This window comes from Cetorhinus maximus, chromosome 16 (assembly GCF_964194155.1).
Source record: "Cetorhinus maximus chromosome 16, sCetMax3.hap1.1, whole genome shotgun sequence".
Classification (NCBI taxonomy): domain Eukaryota; kingdom Metazoa; phylum Chordata; class Chondrichthyes; order Lamniformes; family Cetorhinidae; genus Cetorhinus; species Cetorhinus maximus.
This window is the reverse complement of record NC_135894.1, coordinates 5,375,817-5,400,655: the sequence shown is the minus strand read 5'-3', so window position 1 is coordinate 5,400,655 and position 24,839 is coordinate 5,375,817. Positions and strand designations below refer to the sequence as shown.

The 24,839-nt window shown below is 43.6% G+C and overlaps 1 protein-coding gene across 1 annotated transcript in view; it reads right to left on the bottom strand.

Moving 5' to 3' along the window:
- Positions 1 to 24,839, bottom strand: part of LOC144691318 (NACHT, LRR and PYD domains-containing protein 3-like) — a 58,778-nt gene that overhangs the window by 21,428 nt on the left and 12,511 nt on the right. The window contains exons 2-7 of the mRNA XM_078559320.1: positions 21,121 to 21,286; positions 12,916 to 12,983; positions 7,758 to 7,850; positions 5,132 to 5,298; positions 1,175 to 1,346; positions 1,003 to 1,068 (exon numbers count right to left, since the gene is read on the bottom strand). Of these exons, the coding sequence (XP_078415446.1) occupies positions 1,003 to 1,068; positions 1,175 to 1,346; positions 5,132 to 5,298; positions 7,758 to 7,818 (466 nt within the window). The 5' untranslated portion in view covers positions 7,819 to 7,850; positions 12,916 to 12,983; positions 21,121 to 21,286. The remainder of the gene's footprint in view (positions 1 to 1,002; positions 1,069 to 1,174; positions 1,347 to 5,131; positions 5,299 to 7,757; positions 7,851 to 12,915; positions 12,984 to 21,120; positions 21,287 to 24,839) is intronic.

Here is a 24,839-nt window from a genome sequence, read left to right as displayed (position 1 = left end):
CTAGAATAAAAAAAATACTCTCAAGCCCATTTCACTGCAGATTTAGAACTTCATTCATAAAATTAACGTAAGGAGACAACTCACCATGAACACAATTATTTAATAACGAATAAACTGAAATTATGTAGCAAGGACTGAGAAGGAAATTCAGGATATTTTTCATCCAAAGCACAATTGCGCAGAGGTTTAATTACCAGGGAAAGACAAGAAACGGTTGGTGCAAGTGGTGTCTAAAGGACAACTGAACATATTTCTACAGATAGAGATGAACCCACCTAGCCCCCCATCGGGTGTAACAGGCTTATCTGGGACAAGTAGTCCTTCTCTGTTCCGAAACATTCTCCAGTTAATTTCCACTTTCAATTCTTTAAATAGTTTTCAGTTCTTTCATACATACAACAAATAAATGTATTGTTACAACTGTCCTTTCGTAATGCTGATTAGAATCGAAAATAAAACAACCGCACTCTGCATTCAGTATAATGTATTCAAGTATATAAAGCCGTCACCATTTATTTCAATCTGTCCCACCATTCTATCGATTAATTTTGTTCTGAGCTTTGCACAATGCAGTGCTGGAAATTAGAAAATATGATTATGTTAATTATTGAATTAACATATCGGGTGTATCACAGTGCATCAGGACCCTGCCAGGTGTGTACGGGGTTTGACAGTGCATCAGGACCCTGCCAGGTGTGTACGGGGTTTCACAGTGCACCAGGAGCCTGTGTATAAATTTCATAAGTAATGGCAATCAACAGTTTGAGTAGTGAAACAATGCAACATTCGTACATTTACAGCATAGACAGAAATCGTATGATTTGTAAGCTGAATCTATCCAGAATAGTCGAGGATTGAAGACAAATTCAAACAACTTTGAATTATGCTTCCAGCCATTGAACATCCGATTCTCAGATTTTGAAACTCAAAACGGTTACAGTCAAACATTGTGATTCTCAGAAGTGAAATAAAGCAGTTTGAAATCTCCATGTCATCTCTTACCTTTCAGGGTACTGGGAACTTCGGGCGAACCTCGGACAATGTTGACAAAATCAAATGACTCAGAACCTGTTTAAATCAATTCACATTTCATGAAATCAGATATGTGTAATATTATAGTAAAATCTGCACTGTTTGAATCTGAAATTGAATTCACTGTGTGATTTTACTGTACCAAGTTCCTGTATTTCTTTCAGTATTTTATCCAACTTTGGTAATTCATAGCGCATTTTCACAAAGGATTCCCACATCACTCTTCGGGTCTGAGAGCCTTTCCCCATCACCAGATTTAGGAGAAGTTTGGAACTGTCCGCCCGGTTTCCCTTCTCCGCAAGCTCAGTGACTTTCTGTAAAGAATAATAATGAATATATTGAGGAGCAGAGTAAAAGAGAAACACTGAGAATGAGAAGGAAATGATCTGCTCGATGATAGGATTTCCCAGTTGTTTTGAACACACAAATCAAACCGGAAACTGATCCATTCTGAACACGAGCAGAATATTCTACAAATCTCTTTGGCCATTCAGACCCTAGAGCCTGTTCTGCCCTTCAGGCTTAACATTTCAGGTCAATGACCCTCCTTGAATAAAACACTTCACTTGGATTCATTCCTTTTGCAAAGAAATGTGGTTGTTGTTTAGGAGGACAACTATCTAAACCATAGGCCAATACTGCAAGTGTTCCTTGGGGTTGCATCCTAGGGTCAACCATCTTCAACCATGCGCAATAAGGCGTTGACTATTAATTAGCCCCATGCTGGTTGGTGAAGTTAAAACTAAGGCACAGCTGCTTTCTTTGTTGGAGAGAGTTTATTGAATTAGTACACAGTCAGCACTACTCCCATGTCCAGGTATAACCATTTATAGCTTTTTTGACTCCTTTTGCCTTCCAAGCTTCCAATCTTCAGCTGGAAATTAATGTCCAGGTCACAGCTATAAACAGAACATAATTTCTCCATGTCACCCATCACTCTCGGCTAAAACAAGTCCTTTCCCATCCCAACATCAGCTGGATCCCTGGAATAGATTGTCTGGAGGGAGGAGAGAATTTAAACTGGTTCAACTTTACAGCTCCGCAGCCACCATCTTCCCCAGCAGCCTCACAAATACCCATCACCTGTTTAACAAGTAATTACCATTAAACCTTAACAATGGAATTGCCATTAAACCTTAACGTAATTAACAGACAACATCCAGGCTTGGGTTGCCAAGTGAGGAATAAAGTTCATGGCACAGAATTGTCAGCCAACAACCATTTCCAATAAGAGAAAGTCTTATTTTTGTCATTCAAGTGCATAACCACTTCTGATTACCCTACAATCACATCTAGTCCAATTACCCTCAGTCACCACTGATGAGGAGAAGAGCTTTGGATGTGGTGAAATTTATGATAGGTGAATGATGGTCGGCAATGACATTATTTAAATAATCAAGGCTGAAGGTGGGAAAGGCATGGATGAGTCTTTCATCAGGTGACAAACTGAGATAAGGGAGACAATATTATAGGGGTGGAAGCATGCAATATCTGTGATGTAAAGGATTTAGGATCAAAAACCTCAGTTCAAGAGCAAACCAGAACACAGCAGCTCATGCCGTAAAAAAGGAACATGGCTTGTCTGCCCCAGCTCCCCCAGTGATTTAGTGCTACCAGGAAGCAGTTTGATGCTTTGCATTTCTGAAGAAACTGGGTCCAGAAGACCCAACTAGAGATGCGGAGCTCCATTGTTGTGCAGAAAAGTAGGAGTAGAGCAGTAATCCGACAGCAATTGCCGCTCCTTGGAATTTCTGGGCCATTCTGAATGAAGTTGTATTAATTTCTTCACCAGCCCACCGTTTTGTTTTTCGTCATTTAAGTGCATGTACCTTTAATAGGTTTTGCATGGTCCTGCACATGTGATCATGGTGGGCAGTTTTAACATTCTTTGATGGGATGTGGAGGGGGGGCCGTTGAGAGTTGCTGAAAAGGCCAGCATTTGTTGCCCATCTCTAATTGCTCTTAAGCTGAGTGGCTTGCTAGGCCACTTGCGCATGGTCACACAGCTTAGAGAGACCATTGCTCTTCATACAGAAGCTGGTCAGAAAGCGCAATTCGCTCTTACTAAATATTCCCGTAGAGACTAATAACTTTTAGAAAAGAGATTAATTTTCCAGAGAAAGAACCAGATTTAAGACTTCTACTGTAACGAACTCAAATCAACATAGAATAAACATTGCTTAACACGCAACTACTTCCAAACTACAGGAAATAAATGAGCAAAATCGAGATACGCTTTGCGACTTTCGCTCGGCAGCGCTCTTCTTGCGGATTTGTAGCAATACGGGAACAAGTCCAAAGTTACTTTGGTTTCCAGCCTGCTCACTTCTCCCTCCTGCTCCAGATCAAAGCTTCCGGTGGCCTTCAAAAATTGTTCTGCTCAGCCAGAGTCTCCCACATACAAATTTCATCAGCAAGGTTCACTTTGTCAAATTCTTGTTTCTTAAATCTCCAATACTTGTCAGTTCTGTGTCCTTCTGTTTGGACAGAGAACCAACTTGTACAAGCACCCTACTTTCACACAGGAGTTGCTTCTTTGCCTCTCTCCAGCTCTGTCGCTACAGTTTCTATCTCTTTGTGTTTCACAAAAAAACCATCCTTTCTTCTGTGAGCTACTGCATCCAAGTATAAAGAATGTAACTGTCTTATAAATTCCAATGTTTGCAACAAAATATTATGGAAGCAAGAGAACAGAATTTTATAACTGAAAATTCTGTTGTTGTATGGATAAGAAATAAAAAGTATGGAGAGTGAACAGAAGAATATGGAGAGTGAACAGAAGGTTGGCACTAGGTCATGTAGCATACTAACAGGAATGGGTTGTGAGGAGGTTAGGATTAGACCGGGGGGGGATTAACGGTAATGAAGAATGAACAGGAAGTTGGGATTAGACTCCATGAGATACCAATGGTTATGGGTAGTGAATAGGAGGTTGGAATAACACTGGGTTGCCCAGATTTTCCACTTGTGCAGGTGGTAACTGATCAATTATTCACCATGCCCAATTAGCATTTTCATTTACTTCTCTTCCATTAACAGAAACAGACAGAACATCAAACACTGTTTGTGTGGAATTTCCTAAAGTTAACTCCTGGGAAATAACGCGCCACAGCAAGTTCTACCGCACGATTCTGTCTCTAACAAAGATGGAATTGACTTCTGGTGATGTGGGGAAGAATAAACCTGCACAGCATTAGGTTTTCAATTTTCTCAGTTTGTTTCTGTTTAATTACAGTTTAAATATTTTAACAGTTTTGTTTAGTTCCTTGGGATGTCTTTTATTTCCTCTGCAGATGACTTGTGTTATCTCCCCATTCCTTAATTTCCTTTGCAGATCAGTTAACTCTGACCTTCCCTAAAGCTCCCATCTTTTGTCTCTGGTCCGTCCATTTCCCAGTTCCACTCCAACTGTTTCTCTTTGTATCAACCCATACTGGAGTTATACCTGAACCAACCCCTTTCCATTGTACAGATATTGATAAATCCACTGGTTATTTCACTGCTTCATATCAATAGGCAGAACTTTACAATCCCCTGCGGGCAAGTTTGCAGGTAGGCAGTTTGGGTGGGGGGAGCGGGGTGGTTGGCTGCAAAATTATGTTGGCGGCTTTCCTGTCGCCTAGTGCCAGCCATGATTTAACATGGGGCGAGAAGCCCACCCTGCCTTGTGCGAGGTGAGACCCTAAAGTAGCCAATTAATTGCCACCTCACCCTGGCTGCAATCTTTTGGTTGGTGGGAGGAAGTACAGAATGGATGGCGGTGGGGTACACTCAGTAGTTAAGCCTACAAGGGCCTCGGGCATGAAAGGTGGGCAGCTCATTCATGAACCCCCTTTTCCGATTGTGGCTTCTTTTGATCCCTGGGTTACTGGGACAAGAGAGCTGCTGCAGCCGGCCATCTGATTGGCAGGACTTCCTCGTCAAATGGGGGCAGAAAACATGGATCAACCAAATTAACGCTCCTTCGAGCATTAAATGACTGCGGGGTAGCTCACTAGAGCAGGGATAAGTTTCCCATCGACTTTTCCAGTGGTGGGTTTCCAGAAAAAATGGCCACAAGTTAAATAATCAAAACTTATTCTCTGCCCCACCAACTTACGTGATGTTCTTGGTCACTGAAATGCTTCTCGTTTGTTAACAACAAGCTGACTTTGTCCACTCCTTCTTCAATCCCCTGTTCTAATCTGTCCCGGTATAATTTCGTCAACTGGAACAGCTGGTATTCATCGCACTTTGTCAAGAACTCAGCATTTGTAAAGTTTTGATCTGTGATAAAAATGGAGAAAACTAAACATATTATTTATTTTCCATCCCGACTGCTCCATTACTCTTAACTAAATGACTTCTGTGAGCCACATTATCAAACATCCTCTGAAAACCCATATATACCGCATTTGCGATATTCCATCGATGTATTTAATTTTGTCTCAACAAGGTTTTATCTTATGTGTTGGTAGTTTGGGCTCATGATTGGCAAATTATGTTTAACTTGGATAAGTGCAGAGTTATGGGCGAGTACTTGGTATTCACAAACCCTTCAGGGAAAAGCATTACAATTCTTTATTGTAATGAATACAACATTAATAGGCAGAACTCTAGTACGTACATCCATAAAAGTGCATGAGCAATGCCATGAAGCTATAGTTACAGTCACTGGCGTGCATTCATAGGACAATTGATTACAAGATGAGGCATCACATTTTGTCTCGCACAATACCTTTGTCGGCCCACACTTGGAAAAGAGTCTCCAGTTTTGGTCTCACCAGATGGTGACTAAGACTGAGGCTTTAGAAAGGTTGCAGAAGGAGCTAATTGACAAGTGAAAGCATCTTAATTGCCAAAACTGGTTAATAGAGTTAGATGAAAGCAAAGTACTGCGAATACTGGAAATCTGAAATAAAAACAGAAAATGCTGGAAAAACTCAGCAGTTCAGGCAGCATCTGTACAGAGAGCAAAACAGAGTTAATGTTTCGAGTCTGTATGCCTCTGAAGAGTCATATGGACTCGAAACATTAACTGTTTTTCTCTCTCCACAGATGTGGCCGACCTGCTGAGGTTTTCCAGCATTTTCTGTTTTTATAATAGAGTTGGGACTCGACTTCAGACAACCCTAAATGGCCTGAATGAGGCTTATAAAATAATGCAGGAGGCGGATTGTGTTGCAGCAACAATTTGTTCCAATTAAATGTGTTATCGAGGAGCAGGGGTCACAATTTTAAGCTGTGTAAGGTCAGATGTCAGTAGATGATTCTTTATCAAGTGAATAATGAAACTCTGAAGAAGGCTGTCATCTTGCGCAGTTGTCACTGACTTGCTGAAACCCTTAAGTGAGAATGAGGCCTATTTCAGGCCGGGAAGATCATCACCTCTTCAGGATCATGGTGACGTCATTGGACAAGCTTTGATCATACAGAGCAATCAGAGAAGGAATGCTCCAATTTCCATTCCCTAAATTGGCCTGTCTGTATTTGATCTGGCTTTCTGCCTCTCCCAGGAGGTCAGATGGTTTAATATGGAGTGGAGAGTGTGTTGAAATTATATAAGACAGGAAAGATTGGCCACAGAGTCTTGACCTGTCCATCATTGTTCTTATGTTCGTCAGTTATCAATTAAGACTTGTTGACAGATAATCCGTTCCAGTCTCTCCTTATCATCCTGTTATCAATAAATACTCACTCATTTCAGCTGGATTAAAAGATTTGAGGAGTTTTCCCATAACAGATGACGGTTAAAAGGTCTCCCGTTATTCAGTCGATTGTCTTTGCCTATTTTAACAGTGATATTGTTTGGGCTCTTTCAGTTAACTTGATTTATTTTATATTAAATATGGGTCAAGAATTTGTCACAAGGCTCTGTACTATTGCCTCTCTGGCTTCATTTAACAGCCTTGAGCGCCTCATCATTGGGCCCAGTGACTTATCTGCCTCAGCTATTTTGATCTTTTAATCATTTCTCTACAATGACTGCTAAACATGGGCCCAGTGTCTTTGCTATTTCACCAACATCGTCACTTCCATCATCACTTATGGACTCTGAAGGAAATATTTTGATTTGTTCCAAGAAGTCACCTTCCACTACTAGTTTCCCCCTTTCCTCCCCTATCTTACGTCCACTTTTTGTGGACTGCAAACCCATCGACAATTGTGCTGTTCCCCTTTCTTTTGCTGAACTGTACATATATGAATTTAACTTGAGCATAGCTCCCTGGAACATCTTCATATTCTAAAGTTTTTTCCCTCTATATATATATCTCTCTCCTCACTTAAGTCTACCTCTGCCACCAGACTTTTATTCAGGCATCCTGGTATCTCAGTATGTCGCTCAGTGTCAAGTTGTACTTCTGTGTTAAAAATGTTAAATAATAAATGCAAGGCTGTGGTTGCTGTTGTAGTGTTGTCTTGGAACCTTTTAATAATACTGGCCTCCACAATTACTTTTCTGATTTTTTACAAATACCCAGACCCACCTCATTGATACTAGATTAAATCTCTCATGCTTCTGACTTGCCAAATACATTTTGAATGATTTCTACATTTACAGGCAAAACATTTAACACTTGCGTCAATTTCTCAGTGCGTGACACTTCTTTGTTTTAAAATTTTGTTTTATTTACCAAGCGATTTCATCTTTCATGATTTCAAAACCTATTTTCTTGCTAATAACATTACAAAATATGACTTTTATCAGGACAGAAAATAGTTTTTAAAGGATGTAATGAACCTACCTGTGTCTATTCTTATTCCTGAAGATGTTGGATCCTCTCCTCTGTTTGGATCTTCAGCCATAGTGCTGACAGGTGTTCCCGGATTCTGATGCTCTGTATTAAATACAATATTAACAGGAGGATGAGACAGAAATATTCATTTGAGAAGGAGAATGATGCCTTGTGTAATGAAGTGGCAGATGATGTGTGCCAGGTGGACCAAATTGCAAGGGAAACTCGTCCACACTATCACAACGGTTTTGCAATTTGTATTTATTATGAGATGATGTGTGCATTGAATTCAGAAGGAATGAGTCCACCAAGACCTTTAGAGATTTTAAATATTAAATTAAAATATTTATTAACAAAAGAAATGGTTTCAAGCATATACATAAGATTACAATTACTTAATACCTTAACAAATCCTAAAATTCCTAATTAACCTGGTTCCTAATTGCACGCCCCCTTTAAGGCAGCAATCCAAAATAGATTTTAAATTTAAAAAGCAAGCCAGCAAGTTACCACAGCAGTCATTTGACAGTAGGATTCCAAAAGGTTGCCTCCAGTTAGTTAGTGGACACAGTAGACCTGTGCACAAATGGCTGGGAGCTTCCCGAAGATTTTTTCACGCACTGCTGATGGATCTTACATTGCCCCCAACACAGCCTTTCATTCCCCTTTATATATCTTTCTCTCACTTTAATCTGTAAATTCTACTGTTTCATATGTCTTTGGAACTTTACCTTTCCCATAATATAAAAATTTAATGTTGCCAATATTATCAGTAACCTTTGGGAAAAATAAACACACTGCTTGGGCTATATCATACCTGTTTACATCTATTTGCGCAGTTAATTCATCCACTTTATCGCGAATGCTCCTCGCGATGGTAGTGGTTGTGGGTTTGGAAGGTGCTATCTAAGGAGCCTAATTAACTGTGAATAAAGTTAGGTACTGTATAACTTGAATTTTGTCTCTTTTTGTTCTGGGACGCTCAGTGAAACAGACTCACTGTGAATGATAAAATGTTGCATTTCTATCCGGGACAGTATGCGTTAAAATTCCTATCAATTTCCGAATATTTGCAACTTGAGCCCAGAGCCAGCAGCCAGTGCCTTGTCAACGAGTTGAGGAAAAGGCTGTCTCTGCACATTAGCATATTAGCCATTTAGTCACCGAAATAAACCACACCTAAAGATCCCTGCAGTTATCAAAGGATTGAGCCTGACTTTCCATAGTTACATGTATCATTTTAAATTTGCAGCAGGTACACGTTTACATTCTTAGATAGAGGAAGGCTATTCCTGTGCTGTAGGTGATAGAAAGGATAGATGTTTCTTACTTTCAGCAGTAGTGTTAGACTGTAATGAATATAAAACCACAATCTGCCCTGAGTTATAAGGAATGGGTTGTGATATTATCTTTTTCTCTTTCATTTCCTCGCTGTTGTCACCAAGATTCACTCAGGCCAGAGACGCAGCCTAAAGTGACAACCCAAACATCCCCCAGTATTTGTCTTCAGCTGAACTCTTCCCCTAACAGACCTTCCCTTTCTTGCTTGTTTCCATCTGCTGCTGTTTTATATTATAACCAAAAAAGCCACTTAAATAGACAAGCCCATCTCAGTAACTTTACTGGTAAATAGAACAAGAGGGTAAACGGTAGGGTTTTATGCAGCCAGCTTGCATTAATGGAAGTATTTCAAATTATAAAAAGGGTTCAATAGTGTTTAACATCTTCTGAAAGAGATTTTGAACTGAGGCCCCATCGACCCTCTATTGTGGACACAAAGGATCACATTGCACCATTTCCATGAACATCAGGGGAGTTATCCCTGGTATTTCTGACCAATGTGTATATCTTAAGCAACATCACGAAAGCAGATGGCCTAATAATTACTATACTGCTGTTGTGGAAGCTTGCTGTGCACAAACTGGCTGCTGCAATTGCTACATTATGACAGCAACTTCAATTCAAAAGGATTTCATAGGTTTTAAGAAGTCTGGTAGCCATTAAAAACATCAGAGAAATGTGAAATAAAAACAAAATGCTGGAAATACTCAGCTGATCTGGCAGCATCTGTGGAGAGAGAAACAGAAATCACGTTACAGGTGCAGCTTTCATCAGATCTGGAAAAAAATTAGAAATGTGGTTTGTGTCAAAGTGAGAGCAAAGTGGAGATTTAAAATGATAGGCCATCGGGAGCTTGGGGTCATATTTACGGACTGAAAGGAGGCATTCTGAAAAGTGCTCAAATCTGCATTTGGTCTCCCCAGCGTAGAGGAGTCTGCATTGTGAGCAGCGAATATAGTACACAAGTTGAAGGAAACACACATCAATTGCTGCTTTGATTGGAAGCAGTGTCTGGGGTCCTGGATGGGAGGAGAGAGGAGGAAAAAAGGCAGATGTGCATCTCGTGTGTTTGCATGGAAAGGTGCTGTGGGAAGGTCACAGATTGTTGGCGGTGACTGAGGAGTGAACCAGGGTGTCAGGGAGGGAACAGTCCCTTTAGAATGTTGAAAGGCGAGGGCAAGGGAAGGTGTTTGGTGGCATCATTAAGTCACATAACTGTCGGGCAACATAGGAACACAAGTAGGTCATTCATATTTCGGAACCAGCTTCCACTGAGTAAGATCATAGCTGATCTGTGCCTGGATACTCTTATCTATGACAACAAAAACTATCGGTCTCAGATTTGAACATTTAATTGTCGCAACGTCTGTAGATCTTTGGAAGAGGAAACTCCAGATGTCTTCAATCGTTTTGCAACTTCCCAATGTTCCTCCTAAATAGTTCATTAGTTTAGGAAAATGCTGCCATGCTCTCGGTTCTCCAGCAGAGGAAATAGTTATCTCTATCATTTTAAATGTATCAATTAAATCATTCCCCGATCATCTGAATCAGTGAAACACAAGTCATTCTTATGCAATCTTGGAACATGCCATTAACGTCACTCCCCTCCCCCATTTTGTCTCGTAATTCCATTAATATTTCTAACCCAAGTCTGCCTTTTTTAAAATTCATTCACGAGATGTGGGCTTCGTTGGCTGGGCCAATGTTTGTTGCCCATCCCTAGTTGCCCTTGAGAAGGTGATGGTGAGTTGCCTCCAATTCCCTAAACTCTCATTTTAAGCACTTGTGTTTTGTGTGGAACCTTATCAAATGCCTTCTGTAAGTCCACATGAATAGTGTCAATTAGATACCCATTGGCTACCTTTTTAACAATTTTCTCAAAAATATCAATTGGATTAGGCAGATATGAGATATCTTTAATAAAACTATGCCAGCTCTCTCTGATCAATTTACCTTTGCTTCTGTATTCAGTTACTTTATCCTGAGTGGCAGACTTTGGGAGTTTCCCCATATTATACTGACAGAGAAAACAGGTGACTGGAGGCCCATCTCACCCATCTTAAATAAAAGAGGGAACAGAGTTATTTTCCCATCCAACATTTTGCTTGATTCAAGGTTTGTGCTTTTAAAGATAATGATTAATTCTTTTGAAATTACCATTCCTATTTGTTATGCACCCAAAAGTGGCTAACCTCAGCCCTTAGTGACTTATCGAGCCTAAGAGACATTGGTCTATCAATTACTATCATTTGTACTGATATCAATGCAGTAAATTCCTTGCTTGAGACATTTTTAATTTCCCTTCTGTCACTGGTGTTTAATCACCTTTCTCAACTTTGAAGCTGGATATCAAGTACTCATTAATAAATCTGCACTTAGCTTGTTAGTCTTCACCATATCAGAGACTGGCATCTAACATTGAAGAGAATTCAAAGGTCTTTATGAATTTAAATAGTAAACAAAAAAGGAATAAAGAGAGGGGTGGGATGATTAGAGAACAAAAAGGAGTCCTACGCATGGAGACAGAGAGCATGGCTGCGGTACTAAATGAATCATCTTTACCAAGGAAGAAGACCCTGCCAAAATCACAGCATTGAGGGAAGCTAGTGTGGATTTGTTCAAGGCAGATCAAGCTTAACTAACTTACGAGTTTTCTGAGAAGGAAAAGAGTTGATAAGGATAATGTAGTTGATGTGATGTCTATGGATTCCAAAAGGTGTTTAATAAAGTGCCACACAACAGGGTTGAAGTCCATGGAATGGAATGGGCAGTGCCTACTTGGAGGCAAAATTGACCGAGTCACAGGAAACAGGGTAGTGATTAACTGCTGCCTTCTGGACTGGAGGATATCCAGTGGGGTTTCCCAGGGTCACTATTAAGACCACTCTTGAAATGTACATTAGTGACTTTGACTGGGTGTACAGGACGCAATTTCAAAATCTGCAGATGACACAAAGCTTACAAATATTGGGAGGAGGATGGTGATCATATTTCAATTGGACACATACGTGCTGGTGGAATAGGGACACATAGCAGATAAAGTTTAACGCAGAGGAGTGCAAGGTCATACATTTTGGTAGGGAGAACAAGGGCAGGCAACATTAAATAAAGGGTACAAATTTAAAGGGGCTGGTGAAATAGAGAAACCTAGGGACATCTGCACACACATTGTTGAAGGAGGCTGGGTCGGTTGAGGAAAAGTTGAAAAGGCATACAAGGTCCTGGGTTTTAGATATAGAAACAGAGTACTAATGCAAGAATGTTATGATGATTCTTTAGAAACATTGCTTCAGCCTCAACTGGCAGTATTGTATCTAATTCTGGGCACTACACTTAGGAAAGAATGTGACAGCTTCAGAAAGTGTGCAGGAACTATTTAGAAGAATGGTACCAGAGATGAGGGATTTTGGTTACATGGATGGAGTTTAGAAGTTGAAGTTGTTCTCCTTATAGAAGAGGCCGAGATGAAGTTTGACAGAAATGTTCAAAGCCAGGAAGGGTCCGGACAGAATAGAGGAGGAGAAACTGTTGAAGGATTGAGAGCTTCTGCATCCTATTTCACCTGAGGCTGTAAAAAAGAAAATCCACAGGAATTAGATCAGTAGTTAAAGGGGAAAAAAAGCAGGGCTACAGGGGAAGAGCAGGAGAGTGAGAGTAGCGGGATTGTTTTTGCAGGGAGCTGGCCCAGTTTGATGGGCTGAATAGCCTACTTCAGTGCTGTAATCATTCTCTGAATCTATTGAACTGCTACACAAAAAGCTACAATAGCTCAGTTTTGTCTTTATTGAAACACTACAATGTTGGTTAATATATTCTGGATCATTACCTTGTGCTGTGGCTCTAGAGAGTCTTGGTGAGTTAGAGTAGTGGGTTCTGCAGGTTGATGAACACACCCTGGGCAAAGATCAGTTAAACATCAGTCATAGAGAAGACCTTAAGCCTGATCAGCACAATCCCTCCCCATCCTGTCCACTCATATAGAGCTGGACCTGAATTACAGTCTAATTTAGATTTAATTGTTCCCATAATACTGATCATTTTTGACTAAGTCATTAATTCTGTATGGTGACAGTGACTACACAGCCCCTACTTTTTCCTGCGAGGTTCAGAAAAACCTGCAGAGAAACCATATATCGTAGCTTAATGTGGTTTTGTGTGCTCAGCTGAATGTTACTGTCCAGCAGGTAACCTGTTTATTATAGGATTATAAAAGACTTGAGAGAGCGAGATGCAAAGCTCATTGTACGTATATTGGGTTCTGACATCAGAATGGCAGGCAGACCGAACTCTCTCGAGTTGAAATGTTCTTGCTTTTGATCATTAAGTGCTTTTTTTGGTCCCGGTTCTAACGGTATAATTAAATTTGGGTCTTAACTCTATTAATTGAGGTAACTAGGCTACCATAATGCTAACCAGATTGTACTGCCCTGAACTTGTATAATTTCCATAATAAGTTATTTTCCTAGCAGCAGAACGATGATTATATACTTCCGCATTATAGCAACTAGTTAATGAGTAACGATCTCAGCCGTAATCAGAATTTTCATACCCATGGATATAAGAGCCTTGATTTAATCTTTCTTTTAACAGTTTGTCAGAAAATTCAATTTATTAAAAGACTGAAAAATTCTGGAAGTTAAATTCTTTCGCTGAACAACTGGAAACAGCCTGTGTGAATCAATCCTGTCCCATCCGTCCCTAATTTTATATAATTCCGCTCCATAATATGTATCACATAATGAAACAAGAAACAGTTTTCCTTGCCTCTTGCATATATTTTGCTTGATGTCAGGTAAAAAATGTGAATTCTGTTTCTCTCTCTATAGACGCTGCCTGACTTGCTCAATATTTCCAGTTTTGTGTTTTTAATTTCAATTTCCAGCATCCAAAGTATTTTACTTTCCTATTAGCATCGAGGTGGTTTGGTTTTGCAAACTTTTTAGACTTCAAGTTCTTTCCTTTAGCAAGGATTACACAGCAATATTGGTCTGATTCAAGTTTCTTATTATTGTATTGCTTTTTTTCATTCCATAGCTCCTGTCATTAACACTAGATTGCCAGCCTTTTTTTTGAGCAGCATTTTCTACTTGATGTGCTGCCTTCAATATCCTAAAGAACCATGCTAAATCATGTTTCTCTACAGAATCAGTATGGACAGGCCTGTAATTACCTGGTTCCTCTATCCCAACCATGTCATATCATGGAGTAAAGACAGTAATTGTCTATTCAGACAGCACAATTCCAGAGGTTTGAGGCTCAGTAATTTAAGTGGTTTGGAGCAGAGCTTACAATGGGAGACAGACAAAGTGAGTGAGTGGGCAAAATTACAGCAACTGGAGTTCAATGTAGCAAAGTGCAAGGTCATCCACTTTACACCTGAGAAAGAAAACATTGGAATGTTTTCAGAATGACATGAGACTAGGAACCCTGGTGGGAATTAGGAGCCCATGTGAAAAGATCAATACAATCTTGTGCAGGGGAACAAAAGATGATCAAAGGGTCTAATGGAATGTTGGTGGCCAGTTAAACATCCCACCATTTGTAATGCTGCTCAAATCAAATAAATAAATCCAGCAGTCAAAGAGGGGAGGGTCATCGATGACCACTCTTTTACATCCAAGTGAAAGAGGGGGAGAAAATACAGACCCTGATCATCGTAAGATATTAGAAATAGGAGTAGACTAGACGATACAGCTCATTGAGCTTCCTTTGCTACTCAATAAGATCATGGCCGATCTCACTGTGCTTTAGGCACTGGAGGCAAAGTGTGGGGGCTTTTAAAGGGTAACTTTCCCTTTCTAATTTGCGTTGTCTATCGTGGCAGCCGTGGCTCAACGAGCAGCACTCTCACCTCTGAGTCGGAAGGTTGTGGGATCAAATCCAACTCCACGGGCCCGAGTGCTAAAATCAAAGCCCACTTTCCTAGTGCTAGCACCAAGGAAGTGCAGCACTGTGTTGAAGCTGCCATCTATCGAATGAGGCCTTAAACCAAGGGCGCTGTCTGCACTCTCAGAGGTTTCTGGGATTTTGCTGTACAAAAATTGGCTGCCGCATTTCCTACATTATACCAAAGGCTTCAATTCGGAAAGCACTTCATTGCTATAAAGCACTTTGGGACAGCCTGTTGTCGTGAAAGGCGCTACAGAAATGCGTGTAATTTTTTTTTTTAAATTGTCAGCAAACTTGGACACATTACACTTTGACCCCTCATCTAAATCATTAATATAGATTACGACCTAATTTTGTATTCTAACCTGTTCTGTAACACCTTTTCAAATCCTTTCTGAAAATCTAAACAGAATACATCCAAAATTATTTTAAAAACACAGCGAGTTGTTGTGATTTGGAATTCACTGCCTGAAAATGTGCTGGAAGCAAATTCAGCTGTACTTTTCATAAGGACAGATTCTCATTAGGAAAGGAAAATGTCAGGGCTATGGGATCGACTGGAAAGCTCTTTCAAAGAACCAGCATGAGCCGGATGGGCCAAATAGCCTCCTTCTGTCCTTTATGAGCTTCGTGTGCATTTAAAGGGAGGGGGGCCATCTTCAGTTGTGGGTGTTATATTAAAGAAAGCAGTGCCTCCTCTGCTATGTATGTTTAGTTTAACACTTAAATCTCCCTTAACATTGTCTGTGTTGGCAGGTGAAATTTAATACAGAAAAGTGTGAGGTGATGCATTTTCGCAAAAGGATTAGGGAGAGGCAATATAGACTTAATGGCACAGTTCTAATGAGTGAGCAGGGACAGAGGGACCTGGGGATTCATGTACAGAGATCATTGGAGGTGGCAGGACATAATGAGAGTGGAATTAATAAAACATATGGGATCCTGGGCTTCAGAAATAGATATATTGAGAACAAAAGCAGGGAAGTTATGCTGAACTTTATAAAGCTCTGGTTAGGCCCCAGATACAGTGCTGTCTCCAGTTCTGGTCATCACACTTTAGGAAGGACGCGAGGGTCCTTGAGAAGGTGCAGAGCAGACCCACCAGAATGGCTCCTAGGATGAGGGACCTCATCGACAAGGCTATTTTGGAAAAGCTGGGGTTGTTCTTCCTGGAGCAAATGAGGTTGAGGGGAGATTTGATAGAGGTGTACAAAGTTATGGCAGATTTAGATAAGGTGGACAAAGAAAATCTGTTCCCATTAGCTGATGGTGCAAAGATGAGGGGACAGGGATTTAAGGTCTTGGAAAAGAGATGCAGGGGGATTTGAGGAAGGAAAATTTTACACAGTGAGTGGTACGATCTGGAACTCTCTGCCTATGAGGGTGGTGGAAGTGGAGACTACAACAATTTCAAAATGAAATTGGATGGGCACTTAATGGAAATAAACTTGCAGGGATAGAACAGGGCAATGGGGCTGACTGCTTTTGGCCATCGGGAGCTGGCATTCACTTGGTGGGCTTAATGGCCTCCTTTTCGGCCCTAATGACTCCATCATCTAAGTCGAACAATTTCAGCTGCTCCAATCTCTCCAATAAATTCAAGTCCCTCACCCCCAGTGCCACCCCCGCAAATCTCCTCCGCACCCTCCCCAAGAATCCCACATTTCTCCTAAAGTGTAGGCTCCATATACAGGGTTCCTTTCTAGAGGGATAGAATTGAAAAGCAAGGAGGTTATGTTCAAATTGTTTAGAACCATGGTTATACTACACTGGGGGAACTGTGTTAGGAATAAAGCGTATGTTTAAGTTTAATTTATATTTTTCTATTTGTCGGTTAAAAAGATGAAACCTGGGATCTAGTTTCATTTTAAGGTGGATACAGCAGGTCTAAGGCTTTGTTTGTGTGCCTGTATTTTAATGAGTTTATAATCCTTAAAGTGGAGAGCTGTGTTATCAATGGGGGCAATGGTCTAGGGAAGTTAAAACAAAGTAGAAAAAATTGCTGTTGCCTAGCAACAGGAGTCCAGAGAGAGGGACCCACAGAGATGGAGAAAACTAGACAAGGAGTTTCCTCCCTGGATTCCAGAGAGGCTGGGCAGCAGAGGAAACTGCAGCAGCAGGTTCCAGAAAGTAAACAAGAAAGGCCCCAAATCCAGGGGAGTTCAATAGGAAAGGCCTCAAGAGGACAGTTTGAATGTGATCCAAAGGAGAGGAACATTGGGAGGAGAGCTCAAAACCCTGGAGGTGGACCCTTGCGGAAGGCACTTAACAGAAAGCATTGGTGGAGGAGAAGAACTTGCTCTGGAATCTTCAAGTGTGGAGATTGGAAACCCTTCTGTGAAAGGCAGGGTTCTGTGAGACCAGTTGGCTCACACTATGACAAGCGTCTAGCGGGCGGACGGGGGTGGAGGAAAATGGTGGAGAATTTGAGACGAAATCCTTAGTACGTTTGGGGTGGCATCTGTCACATGGTTTCAGAGTGGAGCATGCCTGACAACAGGTCACCTATTGGCTTACATGGACTGTGTACTCACTGTGAATAGCTTTTATAACTTGTGTTATCCTTACAAATCTATAAATAAATAGTCATTTGGTAGTACAGAACTTGAGTATTGCTTCTGGCACTCATCAGGACACTCAAGAATACCAATATAAGGAGGAAAACTAAAATTTATACTGTATGTGAAGAGAGTGCTGATTGGTTGGGAAGTGGCATTGCAATAGAGAATGCACCACTGATGGTGACTGGCAGTTAACTGCCAACCATTGTTTGAAATTTAAACCAGGCAGCTTAACCCTGATTGGTCAAAGCATTGCCCTGAGGAGTGAATCAACAAATGACTATCACTTATTTTGTTTAACTGAAAAAGGTGTAATGTATGTACGTGTTCTTTCTGCCTGCAGAACAGGGCCCTGTGTATTAATATATGTAGCTTCCAGCAGACGCAAACGTGCCAGATTGTGAGCCTGACTGATAATCTTAAATTGGTTGCCAGCGTAACTCTTGTCACATTGAGAATTATTTAGCAAATGTTGTCCAATCACACAATTACTTTGCACACTGCCTTTTGAATTTTGCAATGATGGGCTGGTTGGGTACAGTCTGTACTCGCCCAGTGCAAACAGCAGTTGAGGCATGCTGTTTGATACGATCTGCCAGTCTTTGGGATGTACAGCTACATACCTAGCATCCCACTGAAATTCATTTGCCACATTACTCATTTGTGTGATAGGCAGAACGTCTTTCTAGCTTGGAGACAGCACTCTGTTAGTGGCCAATACCACTCGTGTTGCTACTGCATAGTAGCAACGTGACACAGCTTCACCTGCTGCTCAAACTCAACACACCCCGGGTCATGCGCTGTCCGATCTCACTGGCTCCATCCTCCCTGAGTCACCCACCATCTGATCTCTGGTTCCATTCTCTATATTTTAGTCGTTTCAATTCTAATTTTGCCCCCAACCCTTATGTGAAATACAAACATACAAATGAGGAGTCGAAGAAGGCCATTTGGCCTCTCGAGTATGTTCTGCCATTTGTTAAGATCAAGGCTCATGTTATTGTGGCCCCAACTCTATTCTCCTTCTCCATTCGACATTTTCTCTCAACTCCCCTGATGAAGAGTCATACGGATTTGAAACGCTCACTCTGTCTTTCTCTCCACAGATGCTGTCAGACATGCTGAATTTTTCCAGCAATTTTTGTTTTTGTTTCAGATTTCCAGCATCCGCAGTATTTTGCTTTTATCTATTTTTCTTAAAGAGAGGCTTTAAGCAGGTACAAGGGAAACAAATCAGCGGAGGCATTAGTGGAGTACAGAAAGTCCAGGGTGGAGCTTAAGAAAGCAATTAGGAGAGTAAAGAGTGGGTGTGAGAAAGCTCTGGCTGGTAAAAGTAGGTAAAATCCCGAGATATTCTATAAGTATATCAATGTGAAGAGGATAACCAGGGAAAGAGTAGGGCCCATAAGGGACCAAGGGGGCAACCTATGGGTGGAGCCAGAGGACATCGCTAGAGTGTTGAATGAATACATCACATCCGTCTTCACCCAAGAGAATGAGGATGAAGGAGTCGAACTCCGGGAGAGGGACTGCGAGGTTCTTGAGCAAATTGATATAGGGAGTGACAAGGTATTGGAGGTGTTGGCAGACTTAAAAGTGGAGAAATCTCCAGGTCCGGATGATGTGTGTCCCAGACTGCTGAGGGAGGCAAGGGAGGAGATCGCAGGAACTCTGACCCAAATTTTTAATTCCTCTCTGGCCACGGGGGAGGTGCCAGAGGACTGGAGAACAGCTAATGTGGTTCCGCTATTTAAGAAGGGTTGTAGAGAGAAGCCAGGGGACTACAAGCCAGTGAGTCTCACGTCAGTGGTAGGGAAACTATTGGAGAAAATTCTGAAGGAGAGAATATATCTCCACTGGGAGAGGCAAGGTTTGATCAGGTATAGTCAGCATGGCTTTGTCAGAGGGAGGTTATAACAAATTTAATTTAATTTTTTGAGGAGGTGACCAGGTGTGTAGATGAGGGTAGTGTAGTTGATGTAGTTTATATGGATTTCAGCAAAGCCTTTGACAAGGTCCCACATGGGAGACTTATAAAGAAGGCAAATGCACATGGGAGACAGGGTAATTTGACGAGGTGGATTCAAAATTGGCTTAGTTGTAGGAGACAGAGGGTGATGACAGAAGGCTGCTTTAGTGACTGGAAGCCTGTGTCCAGTGGTGTACCACAGGGATCTGTGCTGGGTCCCCTATTATTCATCATTTATAAAAATGACATAGATGACAATGTGGGTAGGACTAGTAAGTTTGTGGATGACACAAAGATTGGCCGGGTGGTTAACAGTGAGGTTGAGTGTCTTGGGCTACAGGAAGATATAGACGGGATGGTCAAATGGGCAGATAAGTGGCAGATGGAATTTAACCCTGTAAAGTGTGAGGTGATACACTTTGGAAGGAGTAATTTGACAAGGAAGTATTCAATAAATGGCATGACACTAGAAAGTTCTGAGGAACAACGGGATCTTGGCGTGTGTGTCCATAGATCTCTGAAGACAGAGGTGCCAAAAAGGCATATGGGACTCTTGCCTTTATCAATCGAAGCATAGATTACAAAAGTAGGGAGGTCCTGTTGGAGTTGTACAGAACCTTAGTGAGGCCACAGCTGGAGTATTGTGTGCAGTTCTGGCCACCACATTATAGGAAGGATGTGATTGCACTGGAGGGAGTGCAGAGGAGATTCACCAGGATGTTGTCTGGGAGAAGCATTTAAGTTATGAAGAGAGGTTGGATAGACTTGGGCTGTTTTCGTTGGAGCAGAGAAGAATGAGGGGTGACCTGATCGAGGTGTACAAGATTATGAGGGGCATGGACAGGGTGGATAGGGAGCAGCTGTTCCTCTTAGTTAAAGGGTCAGTCACGAGGGGACATAAGTTCAAGGTGAGGAGCTGGAGGTTTAGCAGGGATGTGAGAAAAAAACTTTTTTACCCAGAGGGTGGTGACGGTGTGGAATGCGCTGCCTGGGAGGGTGGTGGAGCCGGGTTGCCTCACATCCTTTAAAAAGTACCTGGATGAGCACTTGGCACATCATAACATTCAAAGCTATGAGCCAAGTGCTGGTAAATGGGATTAGGTAGGTAAGTCAGGTGTTTCTCACGAAGGGCCTCTTCTGCACTCTGTGATTCTGTGAAATACACTGAGAAGCCAACGCTGGCTTTCTATTTGATGTTGATTTTGAGGCACATTTCCTGACCATAGAATAATTAATTTCTCAGCTCAATCTCCCATTTGTTGTGCTGCCAGATCAAAGCCAATTTAACACTGAAATCTGAAGGCGTTAGTGTGAGTTAAGTCTCACCTAACAAACAGACGCATGTCCATTTGCTGGGTTGTGCCTCAGACTGGAGTCACCTCTTAGATCAAATCCTTTTACTCCAAAATACACACAAGATTCACTTGTGACTGTGTTTCAATACAGAAACTGATCTTACTTCACATTCCAGTACATAGCCTCATGCCGGATAATTGTACTCGGTGGTCAGACTCTCCCAGTTTCACCCTCACCGTTTCCTGCCTTACCTTGTAACCTTTGTGCACTGTCTATAGGATCAGTGTTTAGCAGAGTAAATGGAACTTTCTCTTACCTTTCTCTCCAGTCAATCTACGGAAGCTCTTTGAACTGGGAGGGTTCTCCCCGGTTGGTGCTCCCACAATCCGGTGCTGGTTCAGCTGCTGTTGATCAACAGTCGACAATCCCTGTTTACTTTCAGCTGTGGACCTTTCTCCTCACTCTATCATTCACTGCGAGATCTAATTATTGCAGGGTAGAAAATGAGACAAATACTAATGTGATGTAGATGTAATGTAGACTTTTTGCTTCATCTGTGAAAACACAAACACGGAGCAGGAATAGGCCACTCGGCCCATCGAGCCTGCTCCATTCAATATCATGGCTGACCTGACGGTAACCTCAACCTCACATTCCTGCCTACCCCCGATAACCCCTCACCCCCTTGCTAATCAAGGATCGAGACAGCTCGGCCTTAAAATATTCAAAATAAAGAAGCTAAGCCGAGTCTTTCTGTTCCATTTTGGTCAATTACTCAGGTCCCAGTGCCCCAGCCAGTAAATCTTGAGAAGCCTAGTGCACAGGGCCGAAACCTATCAAATCCACCGACCACTTCAAACGTGTACTGTCCGGTCCCATTGGCTCCATCCTCCCCGGGTTACTCACTGTCCGATCTCACTGGCTCCATCCTCCCCGGGTTACACACTGTCCGATCTCATTGGCTCCATCCTCCCCGGGTTACTCACTGCCCGATCTCACTGAGTCCATCTTCCCCGGGTTACACACTGTCCGATCTCACTGGCTTCGTCCACCCCGGGTCACTCACTGTCCGATCTCACTGGCTCCAACCTCCCCGGATTACACACTGGACGATCTCACTGGCTCCGTCCTCCCCGGGTTAATCACTGTCCGATCTCACTGTCACCATCCTCCCCGGGTTACTCACTGTCCGATCTCACTAGCTCCATCCCCCCCCCGGGTTACACACTGTCCGATCTCAATGGCTCCATCCTCCTCAGGTTACACACTGTCCGATCTCACTGGCTCCATCCACCCCGGGTTACAAACTGTCCGATCTCACTGGCTTCATCCTCCCTGAATTACAAACTGTCCCATCTCACTGGCTCCATCCTCCCCGGGTTACACACTATCCAATCTCACTGGCTCCATCCTCCCCAGGTTACTCACTGTCAGATCTCACTAGCTCCATCCTCCCCGGGTAACTCACTGTCCGATCTCACTGGCTCCATCCTCGCCGGGTTACTCATTGTCCGATCTCACTGGCTCCATCCTCCCCGGGTTACTCACTGTCCGATCTCACTGGCTCCTTCCTCCTCAGGTTACTCACTGTCCGATCTCACTGACTCCACCCTCCCCGGGTTACACACTGTCCGATCTCACTGGCTCCATCCTCCCCGGGTTACTCACTGTCCAATCTCACTGGCCCCATCCTCCCCGGGTTACTCACTGTCCGATGTCACTGGCTCCATCCTCCTCAGGATACAAACTGTCCGATCTCACTGGCTGCATCCTCCCCGCTTTACACACTGTCCGATCTCACTGGCTCCATCCTCCCCGGGTTACACACTGTCCGATCTCACTGGCTCCATCCTCCCCGGGTTACTCACTGTCCAATCTCACTGACTCCATCCTCCCCGGGTTACACACTGTCCGATCTCACTGGCTCCATCCTCCCCGGGTTACACACTGTCCGATCTCACTGGCTTCAACCTGCCCGGATTTCACACTGTCCGATCTCACTGGCTCCATCCTCCTCTGGTTACACACTGTCCGATCTCACTGGCTCCATCCTCCCCGCTTTACACACTGTCCGATCTCACTGCCTCCATCCTCCCCGGGTTACACACTGTCCGATCTCACTGGCTCCATCCACCCCAGGTTACTCACTGTCCGATCTCACTGACTCCATCCTCCCCGGGTTACACACTGTGCGATCTCACTGGCTCCATCCTCCCCAGGTTACACACTGTCCGATCTCACTGGCTCCAACTGCCCGGATTACACACTGTCCAATCTCACTGTCTCCGTCCTCTGCGGTTTACTCACTATCCGATCTCACTGGCTCCAACCTCCCCGGATTACACACTGGACGATCTCACTGGCTCCGTCCTCCCCGGGTTACTCACTGTCCGTTCTCACTGGCTCCATCCTCCCGGGTTACTCACTGTCCGATCTCACTGGCTCCGTCCTCCCTGGGTTACTCACTGTCCGATCTCACTGGCTCCATCCTCCCCGGGTTACACACTGTCTGATCTCACTGGCTCCATCCTCCGCGGGCTACTCACTGCCCGATCTCAGTGGCTCCATCCTCCCCTGGTTACACACTGTCCGATCTCACTGGTTCCATCCTCCCCGGGTTACACAAAGTCCGATCTCAATGGCTCCATCCTCCCCGGTTTACTCACTGTCCAATCTCACTGACTCCATCCTCCACGGGTTACACACTGTCCGATCTCACTTGCTCCATCCTCCCTGGGTTACTCACTGTCCGATCTCACTGGCTCCACCCTCCCCGGGTTACTCACTGTCCGATCTCACTGGCTCCATCCTCCCCGGGTTACACACTGTCCGATCTCACTGGCTCCATCCTCTCCGGGTTACACACTGTCCGATCTCACTGGCTCCATCCTCCCCGGGTTAAACACTGTCCGATCTCACTGACTCCATTCCCCCGGGTTACACACTGTCCGATCTCACTGGCTACATCCTCCCCGGGTTACACACTGTCTGATCTCACTGGCTCCAACCATCCCGGATTACACACTGTCCGATCTCACTGGCTCCCTCCTCCCCACGTTACTCACTGTCCGATCTCACTGGCTCCAACCTCCCCGGATTACACACTGGACAATCTCACTGGCTCCGTCCTCCCAGGGTTACTCACTGTCCGATCTCACTGACTCCATCCTCCCCGGGTTAATCACTGTCCGATCTCACTGGCTCCATCCTCCCTGGGTTACTCACTGTCCGATCTCACTGGCTCCATCCTCCCCGGGCTACTCACTGTCCGATCTCACTGGCTCCGTCCTCCCTGGGTTACACACTTTCCGATCTCACTGGCTCCATCCTCCCCGGGTTACTCACTGTCCGATCTCACTGGCTCCATCCTCCCCGGGCTACTCATTGTCCGATCTGACTGGCTCCATCCTCCCCGGGTTATCACTGTCCAATCTCACTGGCTCCATCCTCACCTGGTTACACACTGTCCGACCTCACTGGCTCCATCCTCCTCAGGTTACACACTGTCCGATCTCACTGGCTCCATCCTCCCCGGGTTACTCACTGTCCGATCTCACTGGCTCCATCCTCCCCGGGTTACTCACTGTCCGATCTCACTGGCTCCATCCTCCCCGGGTTACTCACTGTCCGATCTCACTGGCTCCATCCTCCCCGGGTTACTCACTGTCCGATCTCACTGGCTCCATCCTCCTCAGGTTACTCACTGTCCGATCTCACTGGCTCCATCCTCCCCGGGTTACACACTGTCCGATCTCACTGGCTCCAACCTCTCCGTGTTACTCACTGTCCGATCTCACTGGCTCCATCCTCCCCGGGTTACTCACTGTCCGATCTCACTGGCTCCATCCTCCTCAGGTTACTCACTGTCCGATCTCACTGGCTCCATCCTCCCCGGGTTACACACTGTCCGATCTCACCGGCTCCATCCTCTCCGTGTTACACACTGTCCGATCTCACTGGCTCCATCCTCCCCGGGTTACACACTGTCCGATCTCACTGACTCCATCCTCCCCGGGTTACACACTGTCCGATCTC